Source organism: Camelina sativa, chromosome 5, assembly GCF_000633955.1.
Source record: "Camelina sativa cultivar DH55 chromosome 5, Cs, whole genome shotgun sequence".
NCBI classification, from domain to species: Eukaryota; Viridiplantae; Streptophyta; class Magnoliopsida; order Brassicales; family Brassicaceae; genus Camelina; species Camelina sativa.
The window spans coordinates 10,869,829-10,889,038 of NC_025689.1; the positions used below are offsets into that span (position 1 = coordinate 10,869,829).

Sequence of the window (19,210 nt, forward strand, 5' to 3'; positions counted from 1 at the left end):
ATGAATTATGATCGTTATGAGAATATATCTGAGTACTAATATAACGTATATTGGGAAATGTTTCAAGTCAACTCTGGGAGACTCAACTCAGTACAATAAGCGCAGGTCCTCCTACAGCTACAATACAATCGAGGTCTATCAAAACTTACGTGGGTGACAAGTGCCACATCATGATATTGCTGATCTCATCTATTTTGTCGGTATCTCGCCGCCTAACGTCACCCCTCTAAATAGTAATCCGCCACGTGGAAACTAAAAACACCAATTTTTTTTTCTTTCTTTCTTTGCTTTTGAAATAGGGATAGATCCGTATAAAATCTTGTTTTCTTCCTCCAATTGAAATGAAAAAAAAAAAAACAAGACACCAGTTTTGTGGTTGGTCCCCATGCGGTTGTATAAGAATTTTTATTAGTTTTTTAAGGCAGCCATATTTGTCTAATAGGACCTATGAAAACAATATTACAATAAAATACTTCCCACTTTCATATATCTTATAAATTCCGTGTCTCTTATATATATAGGATTAGGTTTTGAAATAACTTATTGCCCACAAACAAGAATAGATAACAAAAACAAGAAAAGAGAAAAGAAAAAAAAAAAAATACTCATGGAATATTCCCAATCTCCCATGTATTCTTCTCCGAGTTCTTGGAGCTCATCACAAGAATCACTCTTATGGAACGAGAGTTGTTTCTTTGATCAATCTTCTGATCCTCAATCTTTCTTGTACCCTAGTTATGATTACTCCGATGACTTTTTCTCATTTGAGTCGTCGGAGATGATGGTTAAGGAAGAGATCCAAAACAGTGAAGTTTCCAACTCCGAGGAGGAAGAAAAAGTTGGGATTGATGAAGAAGAAAGAACATACAGAGGAGTGAGGAAAAGGCCGTGGGGCAAATTCGCAGCTGAGATAAGAGATTCCACAAGGAACGGGATTAGGGTTTGGCTCGGGACGTTTGACAAGGCCGAGGAAGCCGCTCTTGCTTACGATCAAGCAGCTTTCGTCACCAAAGGATCTCTCGCGACACTTAATTTCCCCGTGGAAGTGGTTAGAGAGTCTCTCAAGAAAATGGAGAATGTGAATCTTCATGACGGAGGATCTCCGGTTATGGCCTTGAAGAGGAAACATTCGCTTAGGAACCGGCCTAGAGGGAAGAAGAGATCCTCTTCTTCGTCTTCGTCTTCTTCTTCTTCTAATTCATCTTCTTACTCTTCTTCTTCATCTGCTTCTTCAACATCAAGAAGTAGTAAGCAGAGTGTTGTGAAGCAAGAAAGTGGTACACTTGTGGTATTTGAAGATTTAGGTGCCGAGTATTTAGAACAACTTCTTATGAGCTCATGTTGATCTTGTAATTAGTATTCAGCTAAAGCTACTAGTAAACTATAATTTTGTGATAATGATATTTAAATTGCTTTGTTCATTCTGCAATTTCTTTGGTTCTCTTATTTTTTGTTTGTTGTATCCAAATGAAATTATTGGAATAGAGGCGATGGTGATGTTGAAGTGTATATTAAAAAAAAAACTTTTTTTTTCTTGATAAAAAAAAAAACTCCATTATTGCGTTATATGGCTGGAAAGTGTGTGTGTCCACCTTAATTGCTTTATATATTTTTTTTTGTGCTTTAATAATTGTTTTCAAGTGTAAGAGATATTAGAGGATGAAAATTTCTCGAATTAGCGATTCTTGTAAATCCAAGACTGTGAATCTTATAAATCAATCAAGTCGATCCAATCTATAAAGGTATATTCTTAGTTCGAATAACAAAATCTAACCAAAAAAAGAGGTTGATAAGATAAACTATAAAGTATTTTTTATGTGTAGGGTAATTCGATTAGATCTATAAAAGGTACGATTAAATGTTATATTATCTAGATTTATAAAAGATATTATGACGTTCTTAATATATTGTGTTATTACGTCGTTAATGATGCTTTCGTTATCATCATTATTGTTAATCTCATTATCAATTGGTTGTTTGACTTTCTTGACTATTTTTTTTTTCGTTGAAGCTTTCTCAACCCAATAAAGCAACACTATGAACGTTTTAAATCATAACAACATGTCGAAGTTTTGTTGGATGAGAATTTTTGTTGTTCAATACGCATAAGATGCAAATATTTTTGAGGATCTGTACTATTATCACCGTTCGGATTTGGTAGTCTACGTACTGTATATGAGTTTTGAAGATTAATAATAAGTTTATGACTTTAAAGGAATACTTCAAACGCAAGCTAGCATTCATTTATAATTTGCTAACCATACTTGTTTTTTAATGTTTCTCAAAATGGATTAAGACACGACATATTTGGGTGTTTAGATCGATCACTAGTGTGCATTGGCATCTGGTGAGACAATAATGTATAGAAATTAATGAGATTGTTTGTTTGTGTTTATAATTAATAAAATCTAAGAGATAGAGATATATAACATTAGAAAAAGAAAATGGAGGTTTGTTAAAAATATAAATAATACATGGAGGTTGAATAACTTGAATGTATGTGAAATAGGATCTTAACTGGATTTAATTACGTATGAATAAATATTTTATCTGATTTTAAATTGTTTTCTATCCAGCCAAAATTGATAATAAGTTGAAACATGTGATACAGCAAATTTTTATTTAAAACGTGAAAATATATTCAAAAAGACAAATTTACGTATGAGTATATATATATGACCTGTTCGAAATAGGGAATAAGCAAAAAGAGTGATAGACAACGAGGAAAAGACAAGAGAATTGAGACAAAATCATAGCCTTAACAAATAAAGAAAGAGTGATCAATTAAGTAATGGTGGTTGATTAATTAAAAACGACGGAGATTAGATGGCAAAAGACAAGTCGTGGTGAGGATCATAATCCAGTTTGTGACAAAGCAGGTACCATATGAATATGATTTAACCAAATTAAAATAGGCTCATTGTAAGAACATCACTGATGATGCGATTAAGTTCCTAGTTAGGAAACCAAAATTAATAAAGAATCAATGATTTTCTTAAGTCCGGATTAACCTGATGGTCTAACCGGAACCGAAACCTGAACCGGAATAGAAGCAATTTTTATATTTATTTTCTGTAAACTTAAAATATAATACAAAATGCATAATGAGTATATGCAGTAGATAGCATAGAAATCAGACTTAATTAAGAAACTACCACAAATGAAACAGTACATGTCAGACTGGGGGTGAGTTAATTACATGCTTGGCCTTCCTCTCCTTCCTCTCTCTCCCTTTCTCCCTTCCTCTCTCTCTCCGCCTCTCTCTCCCTCCGCCTCTCACCCTTCCTCTCTCTCCCTCCGCCTCTCTCTCCTTCCTCTCTCTCCCCATCTCTCCCTCCGCCTCTCTCTCCTTCCTCTCTCTCCTCATCTCTCCCTTCTCTCTCTCCATTCCCTTCTCTCCCTCCCACCATTGAATCTAAAAAAGTGAAAATTCCGTTATTTTGTAATGTAACATGCTATTTCGTTATGTTACACGTTATATCTGCTGCAGTTATCTCTTCCCTAAAGTTTTGAGGGCAAACAAGTAAAAATACCTCTTAGAAAAGTGGTATTTACCCAACTTTTCTGACATAGTGGTAGTTCCTTAATTATGCTTCAAATTTGTGGTATCTAGTAATAATACCCATGCATAATATGGTTTATTAGTACTACAGTATAGTGGGTAATCTATTTTGATGTAAAAGAAGAAGAAAAAGACTTATTAGTGAAAGAGTATTTTGGCTGAGTTTACCACATAAGATGACCACAGCAATGCACGAACGAACTAAGGAGTTGACAAGTTGTTAGAACTGGACTTGACACAACATTAGTGTGACATAAAGAATGAAAAAGTGAAAAGCACACAAAGAAAGCTACTGTTTTAAGAATTATAAACATATTCTAACATTTACAATTATATTTCACTACTTCTAAAACCCTCCTTGATGAATCCGGTTTGAACCGGTCAGGCCAGACCACACACCCTAAGCCAAAAAAAATTATTTGAGGCGATCCGGTCTGGGTTTAAGGAATGACAAGAGAGCCGAAAAAAGAAAGCAAACCATCATGACCAAAGTTGGAAGTTACAAAAGAAAGCCCATGACAAGTTTTTATTCCAAAAGCTTATTATAACCCCAGGCCCAGAGGTGTTTAAAGTTTCTTACAATATTTATTTTTTTGGGGTCAAATTTACTTCCAATTTGTTGATTTATTAGTTCTATACTTCTATCTTATTTTGCATTTAAAAACGATTTTGGTCTTGAAAAGTTAAACATTTTCCATTTAATTTTACTCTGATCGAATGTTTCAGTGTACCAAGAACAAGAATACCATAAAGCTTAGCTCACAGACACAGCCTCACACAAAGCAATGAAACATTTTTCTGATAAACAAAAGCCAAAAAGCAATTAGTTAAAAAGTAAAAACTCAAAACAGATTAAAATGGTCGAAAATTAAAACTCTCATAAAGCTAGAAATTTATAGAGTTAGACAAAATCCAGACCAAGAGCCTCATCAGCACTCTAACTCTAGCTTAGATAACATGAGAATTAACCAAAGTGACTAATAATAACTGAATCAGTCATTAGGGAGTACAACAAAAGTTATTAAAAAAAAAAAGAAATTAACCCCACAAGTGTGTCTGGTAAAACTAGTAACCGTTGCTTGGAACAGCTTCCATGTACTGTTTCTCCACAACCTCCATCACTGTGTCTGCAATTCCACTTGCATACACACAAGATCCTTCACAAATCTTCTCCAAAAATCAAATTGAAAAAAAAGATCAGTTTAATTGGTCTGAAAAGTTAAAAAAAAAAACAGATTCAAATATATTACTAAAAATTTCATTACCTTAGTGTTGAACAAGAAGCTGTAGTGCTCACCAATCTGTCCACCTGCAACATGGTGAAGATCAAGGTGAAGCTGATCAAGTACCTTGGTGGTGAACAAGAGACAGTTAATCTTCTTCTTCTGGACGAGCTTGATGGTTACTTCATCATCGATTATGCGAACATCGACCTCAGTTACTTTGGATTTCCTCTTAAGCCAAGAACATCTCAGTGAGTTGTTGTTGTTCTTGTTGAAACAAGATTGGTCTACTTCGCTCTGTGGCTTGTAATTCACAGTGTCCTCTTCTTCTTCTTGTTCATCTTCTCCAACTCTAGCTTTCTTCTTGCTCCTGAATCTCCCAAACCTCTTCTTCTCCACAAGCATCTTAAACTCCTCTATTGTCCTTAACAGCTCTTTGATGTAATCTATAGCCTCTCCAACGATGGATGCTCTATCAATCTACAGAGATTAAGCCACAACAATGTTTTTCAATAGTCTCTCATACACATGAACTAAATCAAAAGCAAAGTATATACCTTTGTGGGATTTGGAATGAGACTCTTTAAGTCTTGGAAACGATCATTGAAGTGAACTCTTCTTTCACGTTCTGTAGGTGAAGTGTTAGACTTTTGAGATCTTCTTCCTTTACGAGTAACAGCACCAGTTGTGTTAAACTCGAGAACCCCATTGTCAAACCCATCACCATTGTTGTCGTTGTTGTTGTTGTTGTGTCCTCCTTCAAAATACATCATATTAACTCCACCATTAGCATCCATCTGAATCTGATCTTCAACTCCAAGTAAACAAGAAGACCCGTTTCTGAGGTGGTTCTGATCTCGAGGCTGCATAGGGAAATTCAAATGGAAGAGAGGATCGTACATGACAGCAGCAGCAGAGGAAGAAGACATAATGTCTGAGAATGAGTTAGGAAGCATAGAAGAAGGATGATGATGATGATGAAGAGGAGGAGGAGGCAATGAGCATCTAGGCAAGTGTAAGAGACTAAGCAAATCAGGAGTTGTAGCAGAGTTTGGAACCATGTTGACGAAATCTTGATACCCATTATGCTGATCCCAATCAGATTGCTGTTGCTGATGATGTGTAGCCATTTGGTGAATCATATTGTTATGGAACTGATCACAAGGTGTAGGAGGAGGGTTGATGTGGAACTGGAGAGGTGTTGAAGCAGTTTGAGGACAGTCTTGTGGGCTGAGATGGAATTCAGAGAGGTCCTCTACTTCAACACTGCAATTGCTATTGCTTGTGCTTCCGGCGACAAGAATTTGCGGCGGTTGTTGTTGTGGTGGTGGTGGTGGTTGTTCGGCTTGAGAGAAGCTAGTCTCCACCGTGACTTCAGCAGGAGGAGTGTTGGGATCGAAACAACCCATCTCCTCGTAAAGGTTTCCTTTTTTTTCTGCGTTTGTAACAACAATTAACACTGATTTAGATTTTCCATGAAGAGATAAACAAAAAGGTAGCAACTTTGATGAGAAAATGGAAGAAAAAAAAACAAAACTTTGTGACCTTCCATGAAGATGGTTCAACGACGACTGACTCTAAAAAAGATGATTCTTTTTTGAACACCTGCAAAATCAAAAAAGTTAACATTTTTTTACTTAACCATCTTTTAAGAAGATAGATTGGGAAAAACCAGAAATTGGAACCTAATTTCAAACAAGTTTGCTCTTTTATTTATAATCTTTGGAATCAAAAATTTGGTTTTTTAGATTCTACGATAGAGGAAAGATTGTTACATGAATGTTGTTATTCAGAATTCAAAAGATAAACAAATGGGTTTAGGGTTTGAGTTTGAGGATAAAGAGAAAGGGAGAGATATAAGAAGGGGGAAAAGTTCAACCTTGCAATGGTTTAAGTTGTTCCTTGAAGGAAAGTTTCATGAAACTAGTCTCTCTGCTTCTCTGTGTACGGACATTTGCAGATGGGGACAGTAGAAGTCTAAAAGAAGGTGAAAAGATGAGAAAATGTAATTATTAATTTGATGATATATATATATGTATATAATATTGCCTCTTTTCATATATGGATAAAAATGTTGTAGAAAATGTAATTATTGAATTGATGGTATAGTATAATCAAAATTATTATATGCATCCAATTGGTAAATAGTAATTATTATAGTTAATAACTTAGTAATCACAAAAATGAAAACGGTATGGTATCGATTTATGTCACCCATCAAAGGCTAACGATAACAATAAATAACATGTTAAAGCTAAAGTTTTTTAGAGACATACTACTATTGTAGTTTTTCATTTGTGGTTCAAACATTTGACTGGTTTTTAGATTTTTTCAGTTTATAAAATAGTTGTATCAAAATCGTAACAATTATAACATGAAACTTATAAGGATGACTTTTTTTACTAATTTTTTCTTGGATTTGTAAAGAAGCTACCATTGTATATTCTTTTCAGTTTTCACCGTTACAAAAAGTTGTCATTTTTTTGATATAAATGTAAAAGTTGTTTTTATTTTTGTTTGTTGGAGTGTGTTTTGGTTGGAGCATGTGATTTATCATTGTGGCCAAAACATTTTCAAGGTTGGTTAGAAGGATCAACAGATGGGTCCCAAGCCGAATCTCTCAGTCTCAGGTCCTTGCAAACGACTTTTATGGACAATTCCGTCATTATCATCATAGCTTCGCCTTCTATCTCTCTCATGGGCTCATGGCAGAGATATTAAGACTCAAACTCATAAGATAAGTATGATCATTTGCCCATTAACTAATAACCAACCTACAAAACGTATTATCAAGCTGGAAGAACATTTGACAAAAATAAGCTACCTATCAAATGACATCATTAGATCGATACTTGAAGACATATAATATAGAATCTCTAGTAAACAAAGTATTTTACTATTATGGATTGTTTTGAAGATAAGATATTCAATTCGAATCATCATATCTGTTTATTACATTTCAAGCTACTTTCTATTTATTAATGTATGCTCTGAAAAAAAAACCCAAATAAATTGAGAGACCTGTGAGGAAAACTAATTATGTTTTCGATTAAAAATATTAGTATATTGATATATTCTTATAAGTTTCCTTGTTGAGCGGTTGGGTCATGCGATTTCTGTTTATAGCAAAAGAAAGAGAGAGAGCTATCCGGGTTTGTTTGAGAAGTAGTACAGGTAGGTCCCACTTCCAAGAATGAGATTATATAATTTCACTTTGTAAGAGAATTAAGATAATACATATTGTAATTGACAGAAACTACTTAAAATATGGTCACCTACTTCTCTGGACTCTGGTACAGTACTGTTACCCATCCTAATTAATAAATGTACAAACTAGAGGCCTCTTCTTCTATTGCCTGATATTGTAGCTGATTTGGAATTGGGGGCTTAGCTTCACCTCATGGGGTTCAGTTCACGGCATGCAGATAAGGAGAAAGAGGACCAAAGTAATGGATTAGTCTTCTTGTGAAGATCATGCTGGATTTTTAAGTTTTGGTCTCGGTTTGTATTAGTAAGGGATCAGATTTAAAGTAATCAATCTTCAATCATATCAATGTTTTCAATTATTTTAACGCTTAAACCACATAGAGATGTTTCTTTTAAAATGTCAAATCTAATTTTGCACCACGGTATTCTTCTGCCAACCTGATTTAACTGGTCTAACTTGCCACAATATCCCTAACCAAAATGAGATACATTTCCCCGGGATGGTCTAGGCATAATTTGGCTACCTTTAAACTATATGGACCATGAGGCATGAGCCTCCATGGTTATTTGCTTCATCGATCATCTTAATGTTAATCAGAATATTTAGTATCGAATTAATATGCCTTTACATATATGAATTTGCATGCTCGCTGTTAAGAAAGGCTACCACATCATTCTTTCTTATTTAAAATGGAAATTACAAGTTTTGATGGATTAGACACCTTTTCAGTTTTAAGTACTAAAGAAAGTTTTAACCGGATCATATCTATACCATATTGTAGTCTAAAATCAGACTCCAAATTACGTACTTATTTAGTCTTGCAAATGAGTAAACATGGTAGAAAATAGATGAAATGATCAGCTTATTAAATGTTATTGATGGGAAGCACTAAGCAGCCTTGTAGTGTTTGTCCACAACTTCAATCACTCTATTTGCTATTGCACTTGCATCCATTGTTGATCCTTCTTAAATCTGCATTTTGTGCAATAATCAACAAAGGTCAATCCCATGTATTCAAATTTAAAATACATAATCAAGACTCGATCACTAGACCTTGGTTTTGAGCAAGAACCTGTAGTGCTCACCAAAATTTCATCCAGCGACATGGTAAAGATTAAGATGAAACTGACCAAGCACTTTGGAGACAATAAACAAACAACTGATCTTCTTTTTCTACACAACTTCGATTGTTACTTCATTATCAATAACCGTAACATAAACTTTTTCTATTTTCGATTTCTTCTCCACCCATGAACGTAACATTGATCTATTACATAATCCCTCTCCGGCTTCATCTCCATATATTCATCAAGCCTCATCGTCGAGAATGGATGCTCTAGAGCCCTAATGGCATATAATGAATTTCCATTGTCTACTTTAATGTTCTTGTGTCTTTTACCACCTTTTTTTTCTTCTCAACCAAATACTTGAGCTCGCTTACTAGTTACTAGTCGGCATAAATCGTAGATGTAATCGATCCCATCTTGAACAATGGATGCTTTACCTCCCCAATAATAGATTATGTGAATCAATAAAGAGATATAGATTATGTGAATCAGTAAAGAGAATAATTAAGTAGTAATATACATGTTTTTAGATTTTATCTTGTAACATTTTAATATCTTATTATATAAAGCTTAGTTCTCAAAGTTAGTAACTCACCAGATCGTGACACGTGTTAGTTTTAACGATTAGAGATCAAAGTTAAAAACTCACCAGATCGTAACATGTGTCAGTTTTAACGATTAAATATCCAAGTTAGTAACTCATCAGATCATGACACGTGTCAATTTTAACGATCAGAAATCACATATCAAAGTTAGTAACTCATCAGATCGTGACAAGTGTCAATTTAAACAAATCACATTTTTCAATGCATAAAATAATTGTAAATTCTTATTATATTAAAATAAAAGAGTTGTTAATCCGAAAAGGATTGTAAATATACACCTCTATATAATCAAAGAGATGATGACATATTTTTCACCAAACAAAATAATTTCGACTAGCTTTGTTTTTCTTGGTAAAATTTTCTTCTTTGTTTTTTATTAACCTTTTGTTTGACACATCATTGTTCTTGAACAAGTCTCGAAGGCAATTTGTTTGTTGTCTAATCGAAGCGACTATATAAAAAGATTTCTAAATATTACCACATGTTTTCGTCGTTGTTTCTTTTAATTTTGTTTCGTTTCCCAATTTCATAATGCATACTACGCAATCTTTGACTTTGAAGTGTTAACAAAGTTTTTTTTTTTTCAACTATTGGACCACAACAGGCCGGCCCATTAGCCTAATCCCTAAATTCGTAGGGAGCGGGACTCGATCCCGGGTGTGATGGTGCCTTGTGCATTAAAGACTTACCTTTGGCCACTGCACTAAGGTCACTTCACTTAACAAAGTTTCTTATGCATAATAACTAAGATTTTTGGGATTAACAAATTTCTCACGGTGTTATTATTACTTCTATTAATTTGCAGGACATGTAGCATAAAAAAAGAAAGATGAATAAATAAATGCAAGATAACAATAGAGATTATATAACATTAGATCAACTAAACAGAAAACGTTCTTATCGTTTAATGATAGTATGTCTTACAAGAAAGTGGGAAGCAAGAAATTTTTTAAAAAAACAATAAGCTCATTGGAATAAATTTTCTCATAAAATAGAAAAGAGATTAATGAAAATATACAAAACATTATTAATTCTAAACAATGTAAATAATTACTTCTGTTTTTTTCTCATATTATTCATCTAACAAAATAATTTATTCAGAAATATTGCTTTCAACTTTTTTCTATTGGTCAAATTTTTTTAATTGGAAGACAAATTTTTCTTATTTTTTTAAACCAAAATATACTCCTACTTTCTATTTTTTCAGTTTGGAATACGTATGATTAATATGTTGACCCAAAAAAATGGAAAATTAATATATGTATCTTCTTTTTCTAATACTGTATTTTAAAAATTTATTGTAATAGTTTTAGATTGTTTTATTTAATTTATATTTTCATCTTTGAATTATTTAAGATTCATATATTACCGTGCTTATAATTTTTTATTATTTTATTAATTATGTCAAATTAATTTTCTTCTAACTTCTCAATCTTGATTGGTTGGTCATAGACCTTTTTTTTTGTATAAACATAATTGTCACCATTCGTTCAATCTCAAAAGGAGATAAAGAGGAGAAAGTCATCAACCTAATGGTTGGATAAAATAGGCTAATTAAACACAAGCCTATAACAAACATAGATAGATTGGAAAACATAAATTGTTGTTGATAGATCCATAGGAGCTTGAAGACAGAGATTACATTATGGTGTGTCAAAGAAACTTCCATGAATACATTGTAAAATTTAACATTAGTTACTATCAAAAGATTTTGTGACGTTGGAAAAGGGTATTTAGTTTCATTGGTTGCTGGAACAAGCCACTTTGAGATAACTAAAAGACGTGAACATGTTCTCTCCACACAGGAAGAGGGCAGAACTGAGATTCTCTCTATGGTGGAGGAGGTTGGACGCAAGGTTATCTCCCCAAGAGAGAAAGGTGGGAGAGGTTGGATGCAAGGTTATCTCCTCAAGGGAGGAAGGCGGAGCGAAGGTTCTCTCCTTGGTGGATGAGGTTGGACGCAAGGTTCTCTCTATAAGAGCGCAGAGCAGAACCGAGGTTCTCTCTATGGTTAGTCATACACTACTGTGATGTAATTTATTTTTTACTCAAAATGTTTTTTAGCCAACAATTTTAGTGATTAAAGAAACTATGTAAAAGTGAAAGTAAAGAGACATATAATAGTTGGCTTAATTTGTTCATATAGACTTTTTTTAGGTGGTAGTAAATAATAGATTTGTAACATACAATATACCTAAGTGTAAAAAATACATTTTTAATGGTAACATTCATAAAAAATTTGTATATTGATATAATCAGTATAACAATTTTTTTTTTATAAATAATGTACAATAAATTTTTATTAAATTTTATTTTATTTACAAAACTTTAAACCCGCACAACGGACGGGTCCTTATCTAGTTGAATATGAACCTCCCATATTTCATTTTAATACTCTTTCAGTTTTATTATATAAGAGTTTTAAGGCTTTTTTGCTCTATTTTATCATATTTTCTCAAATTTCTATACACAATTTTTATGAATATAACAAATTATAACTATTTAAACTATGCAGTATATTTTCCTATTGGTTGAAATTTTATAAATGACATAATATTTATTGTTTATTATTCTTTATGTGTTTACCCAAAAACTCTTATAGGACAGGAAGTACCATTTAAATTTCTATACCATCAAAATAAACCATATTTTAAGTTTAATTATACATTTCATCTAAATGCATAGAACTAAATATTATATATCAAACACAATTAATACATCATATCAAATCAATATCTTAGTAAAAATTAGAAATACAAATAAAAATGAACCAAATATAATTTGCAAAAAAACTGAATCAACATTATTTAAGATATATTTGTTATGTTGCTATCTCATAAGTACTAATTTTACCTCATGTCATAATCAATTTTAAATGAGTGAAATTTATAAAATAAAAACATATATAAAGATATAGAAACATTCTTATCAAATAACTGAAGATTCATTCCTATAAATTATAATTTATTTCAAGTTATCTTATGCTTTAACACATGCATTACAAAAATACATGTGTTGAAATTGTAAAAGCAAACATAAAAAATATTATTAATATTCTTAAATGAAATTTTTTTAAATGATACATATTAATATTTGAATTTTTTTTAATCTTAAATAAATTTCATCGTTAGACATTCAGTTTAGTAATCACATTTAACTATCTATTTTATCATAAAACCATAATTTACTTCTTCATGGATTATAGTTAAAATTTTAATAAAAAATAATATGAGCATCATATGACATAATATGTATATTGGTTAGTATTTTAAATTGAACAATAAAAATAATCAGTAAAAAAGTCAGTTAATATCCACAAAATTTTTGAAATCCAAAAATATCCTAAACATTATTGTTCTATACGTCATAATTTCATAAGTAATACTTTTATCAATTTTTATCAATTAACCAAAAATTCATTCATACAAACTCAATTTTTATGTTTTTTTCATGTTTCTCATATTACTACATGCATTAACATATAAAGATATAGAAACATTCTTATCAAATAACTGAAGATTCATTCCTATAAATTATAATTTATTTCAAATGATCTTATGTTTCAACATATGCATTGCAAAAATACATGTGTTGAAATTATAAAATCAAACATAAAAATATTACTAATATTCTTAAATAATTTTTTTTAAATGATACATATTAATATTTGAAAAATTTTAAATCTAAAATAAATTTCATAGTTAGACATTCAGTTTACTAATCACATTTAACTATCTATTTCATCGTAAAACCATAATTCACTTCTTCATAGATTAGAGTTAAAATTTTAATAAAAAATAATAATATGGGCATCATATGAGATAATAAGTATATTGGTTAGTATTTGAAATTTAACTATAAAAATAATCAGTAAAAAAGTCAGTTAATATCCACAAAAATTTTTGAAATCCAAAAATATCCAAAATATTATTCTTCTATGTCATAATTTCATAAGTAATACTTTTGCCAATTTTCATCAATTAACCAAAAATTCATTCCTACAAACTCAATTCTATATTTTTTTTTCAGGTTTCTCATATTACTATATGCATTAAAATCTTTGAAATAAAACATGTAAAACTATACTAATACACATCATGTATTAAAAAATTTTCTTTTTAAGTTCATTATTCTTTCAAGGTTTTGTGTACTTACTTACAATAAAAATTTATATTACAACGAGAAATACAATTTATATCCGACTAAAATTATGTTAAATAACTTACGTTATTCTTTTTAACTTTATTATTCATTATTTATTGATTAATATCCATGATTAATAAATTAAGTTTTTGCTTACACATGTCAAATTTTATTGAGAACACACGTATATATAATTAGCATACAATAGAAAATATATTGATTTTGTTAGTTTTCCTTTTTTTGATTTAGAAAAATAAAAATTTTAAAATATAAACATGTAAAATTTTGTAAATATAATTAGATGTCTTACTACGTTTTATTAAAAAATATATGTTTTTTTGACATATGTCAACATCTAGTCAATATATTTGACACATGTCACGATCTTGTTAATGTGTAACTTTGACATCAAAGTTTATATAATAAGATATTTTGGAATTCCTCAAAATACCCCATTTTAATTTCTTTTTCCAAAAGTGCCAAACTGTAGTTTCATTTATCTATATAGATGTGTTGATTTCGGATCGGTTAAACTTGATGTTGAATTTTTTTTTTTTAACTTCCTTTTATCAAAATTGAAAAGAAATTATGAACAATTGTGGTTAGATCATGCCATATCTGTTTATAGCAAAGAAAGTGGGTTTGTTTGAGAGAAGATGAGTGGGTAGGTCCCACAACCCAAAAGTAATCAGGGACAATCTCGTAACTCCTTGATTTGAAACTGAAAAAATTCTGGTCACCTACCTCTATCGTACACTGCTAGTTTGCTACTGTCCCCATCCTATTTCCAAACCGTATACTATCTTAAGATTCGTAAGCATGTTTGTATCAATTTTTAAAGTAGATTTGTACGTAAACTTGAAATGTTGTGCCGGACCAGACAATTTGGTTTATCTGTTTTTAAAGGAGATCGTTAAAGTAATCGACATAACAATGTTTTTTAAACGCTTAACCGCTTAGATGGTTTGCACTTTGTCGATTACAAACTCTACTTAAAAACTCTGACCTGGTTCTGCCAAAACCTATCACCAAAGCGTTACAAAATTTCTAACAAGTATGAGATATCTCTTATAACTTGGGATTGTCTAGGCTTTTTATATGATTAATAGAGAGACCTATAAAAGTATGGACTATGGAGGGATCGAAGCATGACTATGATCTGGTTCATCATCAATACTTGTGTATCATTTCCTTTACCAGTAATATAGAGAATGGTGTAGAAGAAATGGAGAACACAATGGAGAATACATTTTATATTAATTAAAAGAAATCCAAACTAGGAAACTTAAATTTGGCTCCAAAATGAGTTTTTATTTGGTTTTGCAAATGAGTAAACATGGATTAGAAAATAAAAAAAGGGTCAGAAGATACATTTAAGTTAGCCTATTATTTTAATAGTTATTGATGGGAAGAGAAGCCATGTAGTGTTTATCCACAACTTCAATCACTCTGTTTGCTATTGCACTTGCATATATTGTTGATCCTTCATATATCTGCATTTTATTTCAATGATTATCACCAAAACTCATTCCAAACAATATATATTCAAATCCATAAATCAAAGGTTGGTTATATATATTCATCGATGATCACTGACCTTGGTGTTGAACAAGAAACTGTAATGCTCACCAATCTGTCCACCTGCAACATGGTGAAGCTCAAGCTGAAGATGATCAAGTACTTTGGAGACAAGCAACAAACAGTTGATCTTCTTCTTCTGGACAACTTTGATTGTTACTTCATCATCAACAATCCTAACATCAACTTCACTTGCTTTTGATTTCCTCTGCAGCCATGAACATCTCAGCGAGTTGTTGCTTGAACACTGATCCGTTACTTCGCTCTCGGGCTTCTTATTCATGTTTTCATCATCAACATCATCTTCATCATTCTGACCATCCAAGTTGTTGTTGTTGTTGTCTACTTCATTGTTCTGGTGTCTCCCACCACATCTTTTTCTCTCTACCAAATACTTAAGCTCGCTTACTCTTCTGCGTAGCTCGTTGATGTAATCGATTCCATCTTGAAGAATTGATGCTCTATCTCCCTAAAACAAAGAGATTATATAAATTTAGCAAAGAGACATTGAGTGAAAACTATAATAAGAAAGACTCTTTTCGTAAGTAGTAAGTAATAACTAACCTTGCTAGGGCTAGGAATGAGCAGTTTCAAGGCCTCGTACCGCTCATTCAAGTGACATCTTCGCTCACGCTCTGTTGTAAAAGGTCTGTTCTTTCGCTTTCCTCTTCCTTTACGCCTAATCTCTTTACTAAACTCGATGATTCCGCTATCAATGTTAATCTCATTCCCAACATTTGAATCATCGTCTCTTTGAGTAGTAATATTGGTATCAATTCCAAGCAAGAACCCTGAGTAGTCACTAGCAGGGATCAATGGAGGTTGTGGAGGAAGGTTTAAGTGGTAAAGGGGGTCATACGCAAAGCAAGAATCCGACATTATGTCCGATAGGTTCGAGCTTGGTAATGGGATTGAGCATCTAGGCAAATGCAAGAGACTGAGAAGATCAGGGATTTGTTGAGTTGATGTTGTGTTTGGATCAGACGTGTTCATGAAGAATCCAGAGTTGTCTGCAGAAACACCCCAATTCGAGTCTTGAATCATCTGGTTGATCATATGGTTGTTGTTGTTGCTTTGGTTCTGAGGTTCTGAATTAGGGAGAGAGATAACAGAAGGGAAAACAGAGAACTCCTCCATTGTTGGTAGCTTAAGATCATCGTTAAAGCTGTTTGTTGTGCTTCCAAGCGGTGGTTGGTACTGGTGGCTTACCGGAAAAGTTGTTTCCGCCTCACAGAAGCCACCACCGTTGTTGTCCATCATTGCTTCCACCGTTGGTATAGGATCAAAACATGAACTTTCTTCATACATTCTCATTTCTCAACTGATCTTGCTGCAACCAAAAAAAAAAAAAAAAAAAATTCCACCACCATAACAACTCATTAAAGACAAAAGCATATTACCAAACCTAATCTCAAACTAATCCATTTCAGTTCATTTCTTTTAGATTGGAAAAAAATAAGTGCTTTTTGTGTGTGTTTGATATCATCTCTTCTCTAACATTTGTAGTATTGATTCAAATTTGGACTTTAGTTATTGAAATGCTCTCATTACCAGAGTTTGATGATGATGATCTTCTCTCCTTCTTTGTAGTCCTTGAAAGCTTAAGTAAACCACAAACTATGTTTCATAAATTTCCTGATTCACACCTTCAAAGATCATTTCAACATTTGAAACTCAATAGTTAAGAAAGAAGATAAAAAGAGAAGCTTTTTTGGTATGCTTTATTTCTGTTTGATGGGGAGTTTGGGTGTGTTTGTGTCTTTTGGGTCTTTCTTGTTCCCACAAGAGAGAGTTTTTTGGACGTGTTTGTTTTTGTTTTTGGACAGCTCTCTCTCAACTATATACTTGGAAGACAGAGAGGAAACAATTTATTTTCTGCTCTTTTTTCTTTTTTTTGTTCTCCCTTTAATATAAACGAATTATTCAAATGAGAAAGAAAGATTTATCAGGTATAGGTTGGAGCAATAAAAATTACAAAAAAAACTAATGAAATATGTTGGAAGTAAGATTTATTTTCCTTCTAATTCCACATTTTATTACAAAATGTTCCCCAATGTGGAACAAATAGTGGATAAATGATGATGATAACTTAAGGGGAATGGACCTACCTAACCTAATGGTAAGATGAAAGATAAACAATAACAGTTGCTGTTAATATGAGATTAGCTAATTAAACATATGATAATGGCTTTTAAAATTATATAATTGAGGATTTCAGTTGGGTCATGCAATCTCCCCACTCGAAATCTCCTAAACGGCCAAGGGTAGTGAAGTCATTTTTTCACAAAACTTGCGACCAAGTCCACACACAATTGATGTTACTCTAGATGGCTACAACCACAAACATAAACTTATGGAGAAATCAACATATTACACATATCAAAGAAATTGCTAACTATGAAGTCTTTGATTAAGTGAAGAACCTTTCGTCATCAGGCTGCTCTATGTCATCAGACTCATCACCGATTCACAACATTCTTTGGTATCTAAAAACTTTGTTTACAGTTTAAGTTACTTGAGGTTTTTAAGCTATGTGCAATCAATCTTGAAACATTTACTGACATTGACAGTTAATATAGAACATGAAACTGTGAGAGTTTACACAAATCCATCCACGAGAATACGAAAAAATTCGGATAGTCATCGAGATTATTCATTACATTACCATAAGTTTTGAGAAGAGACAATTTTATTTCGCTCAGTTTGCTCGTTCGCGCAACACTTCAAGATCAACCTCAGTAGAATCAGTAGCTTGAATCTCATAGTGAATCCCATGAAGCTCCCTCCTAAACTGTTCTTTAGAAGTCGAGTAAAGCATCTTCGCTCTAATATGAGAAGTCTCAGGAGACCTACAAAACATTATAAAAAAAAAAAAAGTCCCCAATCATAATCTTTAGCTTTGAACTCATCATCATCATCAAAAAGTCTCAAACTTTTCTTAGAGGTAATCAATCAAAACCAACCAAGCAAAGAAGAAGATTTTGCTCTTTTGACAATTCTCAGAAGTGACGAAATCAAAGTCATAAACAGCGTATCTGCAGTCATTATCAGGAAGTGAAGCTAAGAAATCATCGTAGCTCTCAGCAGGGTTGCCAGTTTTCTCAACTACGACTTCGTTCTTGGATTCATCGATCCTGAAGACGACGTAGCGATGAGTTTTTTTCCTCTGAAGCTCATGAAATGTTGTTTTGCTCTCATCTGCAACACCCATTCCAGATCTTGCATTTGGCTGCACATTATCAAAAATATCAAACCCATACCAAAAAGATTCGATTTTTTAATATCACAATCCAGTCTTAAAACTAAGTTCAATCATCTAAATGACTTCATAGTGATCTAAATGGAGATGGGCTTTCATCAAAATCATTTTTTAAAAAAACTTTTCTCATAGAAACGAAGAGTGAAGATGCATGCGAGAAAGAGTCTTATTCCATTTGAAATTTTTGTAAAGACACGATTTTTATCAAAGAATTCTACTGGAAAATTAAAAAAAGGAGAGTTTTTTTGTGATTACTTACCCTGCTAAGTGATCTGAAAGACATGATTTTGATTCTGCTTTCTTCAGAGCAAGTGAGAGAATCTGGGGTTTTTGAGAGACGAAGACGAATCCGGAATTTATCAAAATCCCGGAAACAAAGTAATCAGATGCGTCGCTTTGCTCTTTTGTGCACACTTTTTTGCTTAACCAATTAGTTTGGTTTTTGAATTGGGTGTTGCAGAAGAAAAGTAGAAGTGGGCGGTGGCGTTAGATCAACGCGTGAGAGAGAGAGGTCGTCTTCCTCCTTCTTCTTGACCCCCCCCCCCCCCCCCCCCCCCCCCCCCCC

The 19,210-nt window shown here is 32.5% G+C and overlaps 4 protein-coding genes across 6 annotated transcripts; 1 reads left to right on the forward strand and 3 right to left on the reverse strand.

The window, feature by feature from the left end:
- On the forward strand, window positions 463–1,421 carry LOC104786496 (ethylene-responsive transcription factor 15-like). The gene has a single exon (XM_010511919.2). It carries the CDS (start codon window positions 608–610, stop codon window positions 1,343–1,345), a length of 738 nt encoding a protein of 245 aa, XP_010510221.1. The 5' UTR covers window positions 463–607; the 3' UTR covers window positions 1,346–1,421.
- Window positions 4,429–6,748, reverse strand: LOC104786498 (transcription factor bHLH10-like). Of its 2 annotated transcripts, XM_010511920.2 has the most exons (5): window positions 6,665–6,748; window positions 6,331–6,390; window positions 5,343–6,220; window positions 4,828–5,265; window positions 4,429–4,729 (listed from the first exon to the last, which is right to left on the reverse strand). In XM_010511920.2, exons 2-5 carry the CDS (start codon window positions 6,335–6,337, stop codon window positions 4,628–4,630), a joined length of 1,425 nt encoding a protein of 474 aa, XP_010510222.1. In that variant the 5' UTR covers window positions 6,338–6,390; window positions 6,665–6,748; the 3' UTR covers window positions 4,429–4,627. The 2 variants fall into 2 exon arrangements, with proteins under 2 accessions (XP_010510222.1, XP_019101386.1); XM_019245841.1 differs by lacking the exon at window positions 6,665–6,748 and having other exon boundaries at window positions 6,331–6,435.
- LOC104786499 (transcription factor bHLH91-like) lies at window positions 15,112–17,510 on the reverse strand. 2 transcript variants are annotated; one of them, XM_010511922.2, is made up of 4 exons: window positions 16,938–17,510; window positions 15,951–16,716; window positions 15,406–15,855; window positions 15,112–15,301 (listed from the first exon to the last, which is right to left on the reverse strand). In XM_010511922.2, exons 2-4 carry the CDS (start codon window positions 16,698–16,700, stop codon window positions 15,200–15,202), a joined length of 1,302 nt encoding a protein of 433 aa, XP_010510224.1. In that variant the 5' UTR covers window positions 16,701–16,716; window positions 16,938–17,510; the 3' UTR covers window positions 15,112–15,199. The 2 variants fall into 2 exon arrangements, with proteins under 2 accessions (XP_010510224.1, XP_019101387.1); XM_019245842.1 differs by having other exon boundaries at window positions 15,951–17,510.
- LOC104786500 (actin-depolymerizing factor 6-like) lies at window positions 17,921–19,179 on the reverse strand. Its single transcript, XM_010511923.1, has 3 exons — window positions 18,905–19,179; window positions 18,350–18,615; window positions 17,921–18,235 (listed from the first exon to the last, which is right to left on the reverse strand). Exons 1-3 carry the CDS (start codon window positions 18,926–18,928, stop codon window positions 18,085–18,087), a joined length of 441 nt encoding a protein of 146 aa, XP_010510225.1. The 5' UTR covers window positions 18,929–19,179; the 3' UTR covers window positions 17,921–18,084.

What these genes read in the sequence shown, in the direction of transcription:
- LOC104786498 (XM_010511920.2), bottom strand. An exon ending in TCATTCCAAATCCCACAAAG is followed by an intron (nt 5,266 to 5,342) that starts GTATATACTTTG and finishes TAATCTCTGTAG; the next exon opens with ATTGATAGAGCATCCATCGT. An exon ending in GCTTCTTGTTCAACACTAAG is followed by an intron (nt 4,730 to 4,827) that starts GTAATGAAATTT and finishes TTTTTGGAGAAG; the next exon opens with ATTTGTGAAGGATCTTGTGT.
- LOC104786500 (XM_010511923.1), bottom strand. Translation starts at nt 18,928, where the DNA reads ATGTCTTTCAGATCACTTAGCAGG. An exon ending in CTTTCAGATCACTTAGCAGG is followed by an intron (nt 18,616 to 18,904) that starts GTAAGTAATCAC and finishes GATAATGTGCAG; the next exon opens with CCAAATGCAAGATCTGGAAT. An exon ending in AAAATCTTCTTCTTTGCTTG is followed by an intron (nt 18,236 to 18,349) that starts GTTGGTTTTGAT and finishes AATGTTTTGTAG; the next exon opens with GTCTCCTGAGACTTCTCATA.
- LOC104786499 (XM_010511922.2), bottom strand. Translation starts at nt 16,700, where the DNA reads ATGAGAATGTATGAAGAAAGTTCATGTTTTGATCCTATACCAACGGTG. An exon ending in TCATTCCTAGCCCTAGCAAG is followed by an intron (nt 15,856 to 15,950) that starts GTTAGTTATTAC and finishes TCTTTGTTTTAG; the next exon opens with GGAGATAGAGCATCAATTCT. An exon ending in GTTTCTTGTTCAACACCAAG is followed by an intron (nt 15,302 to 15,405) that starts GTCAGTGATCAT and finishes AATAAAATGCAG; the next exon opens with ATATATGAAGGATCAACAAT.
- LOC104786496 (XM_010511919.2), top strand. Translation starts at nt 608, where the DNA reads ATGGAATATTCCCAATCTCCCATGTATTCTTCTCCGAGTTCTTGGAGC.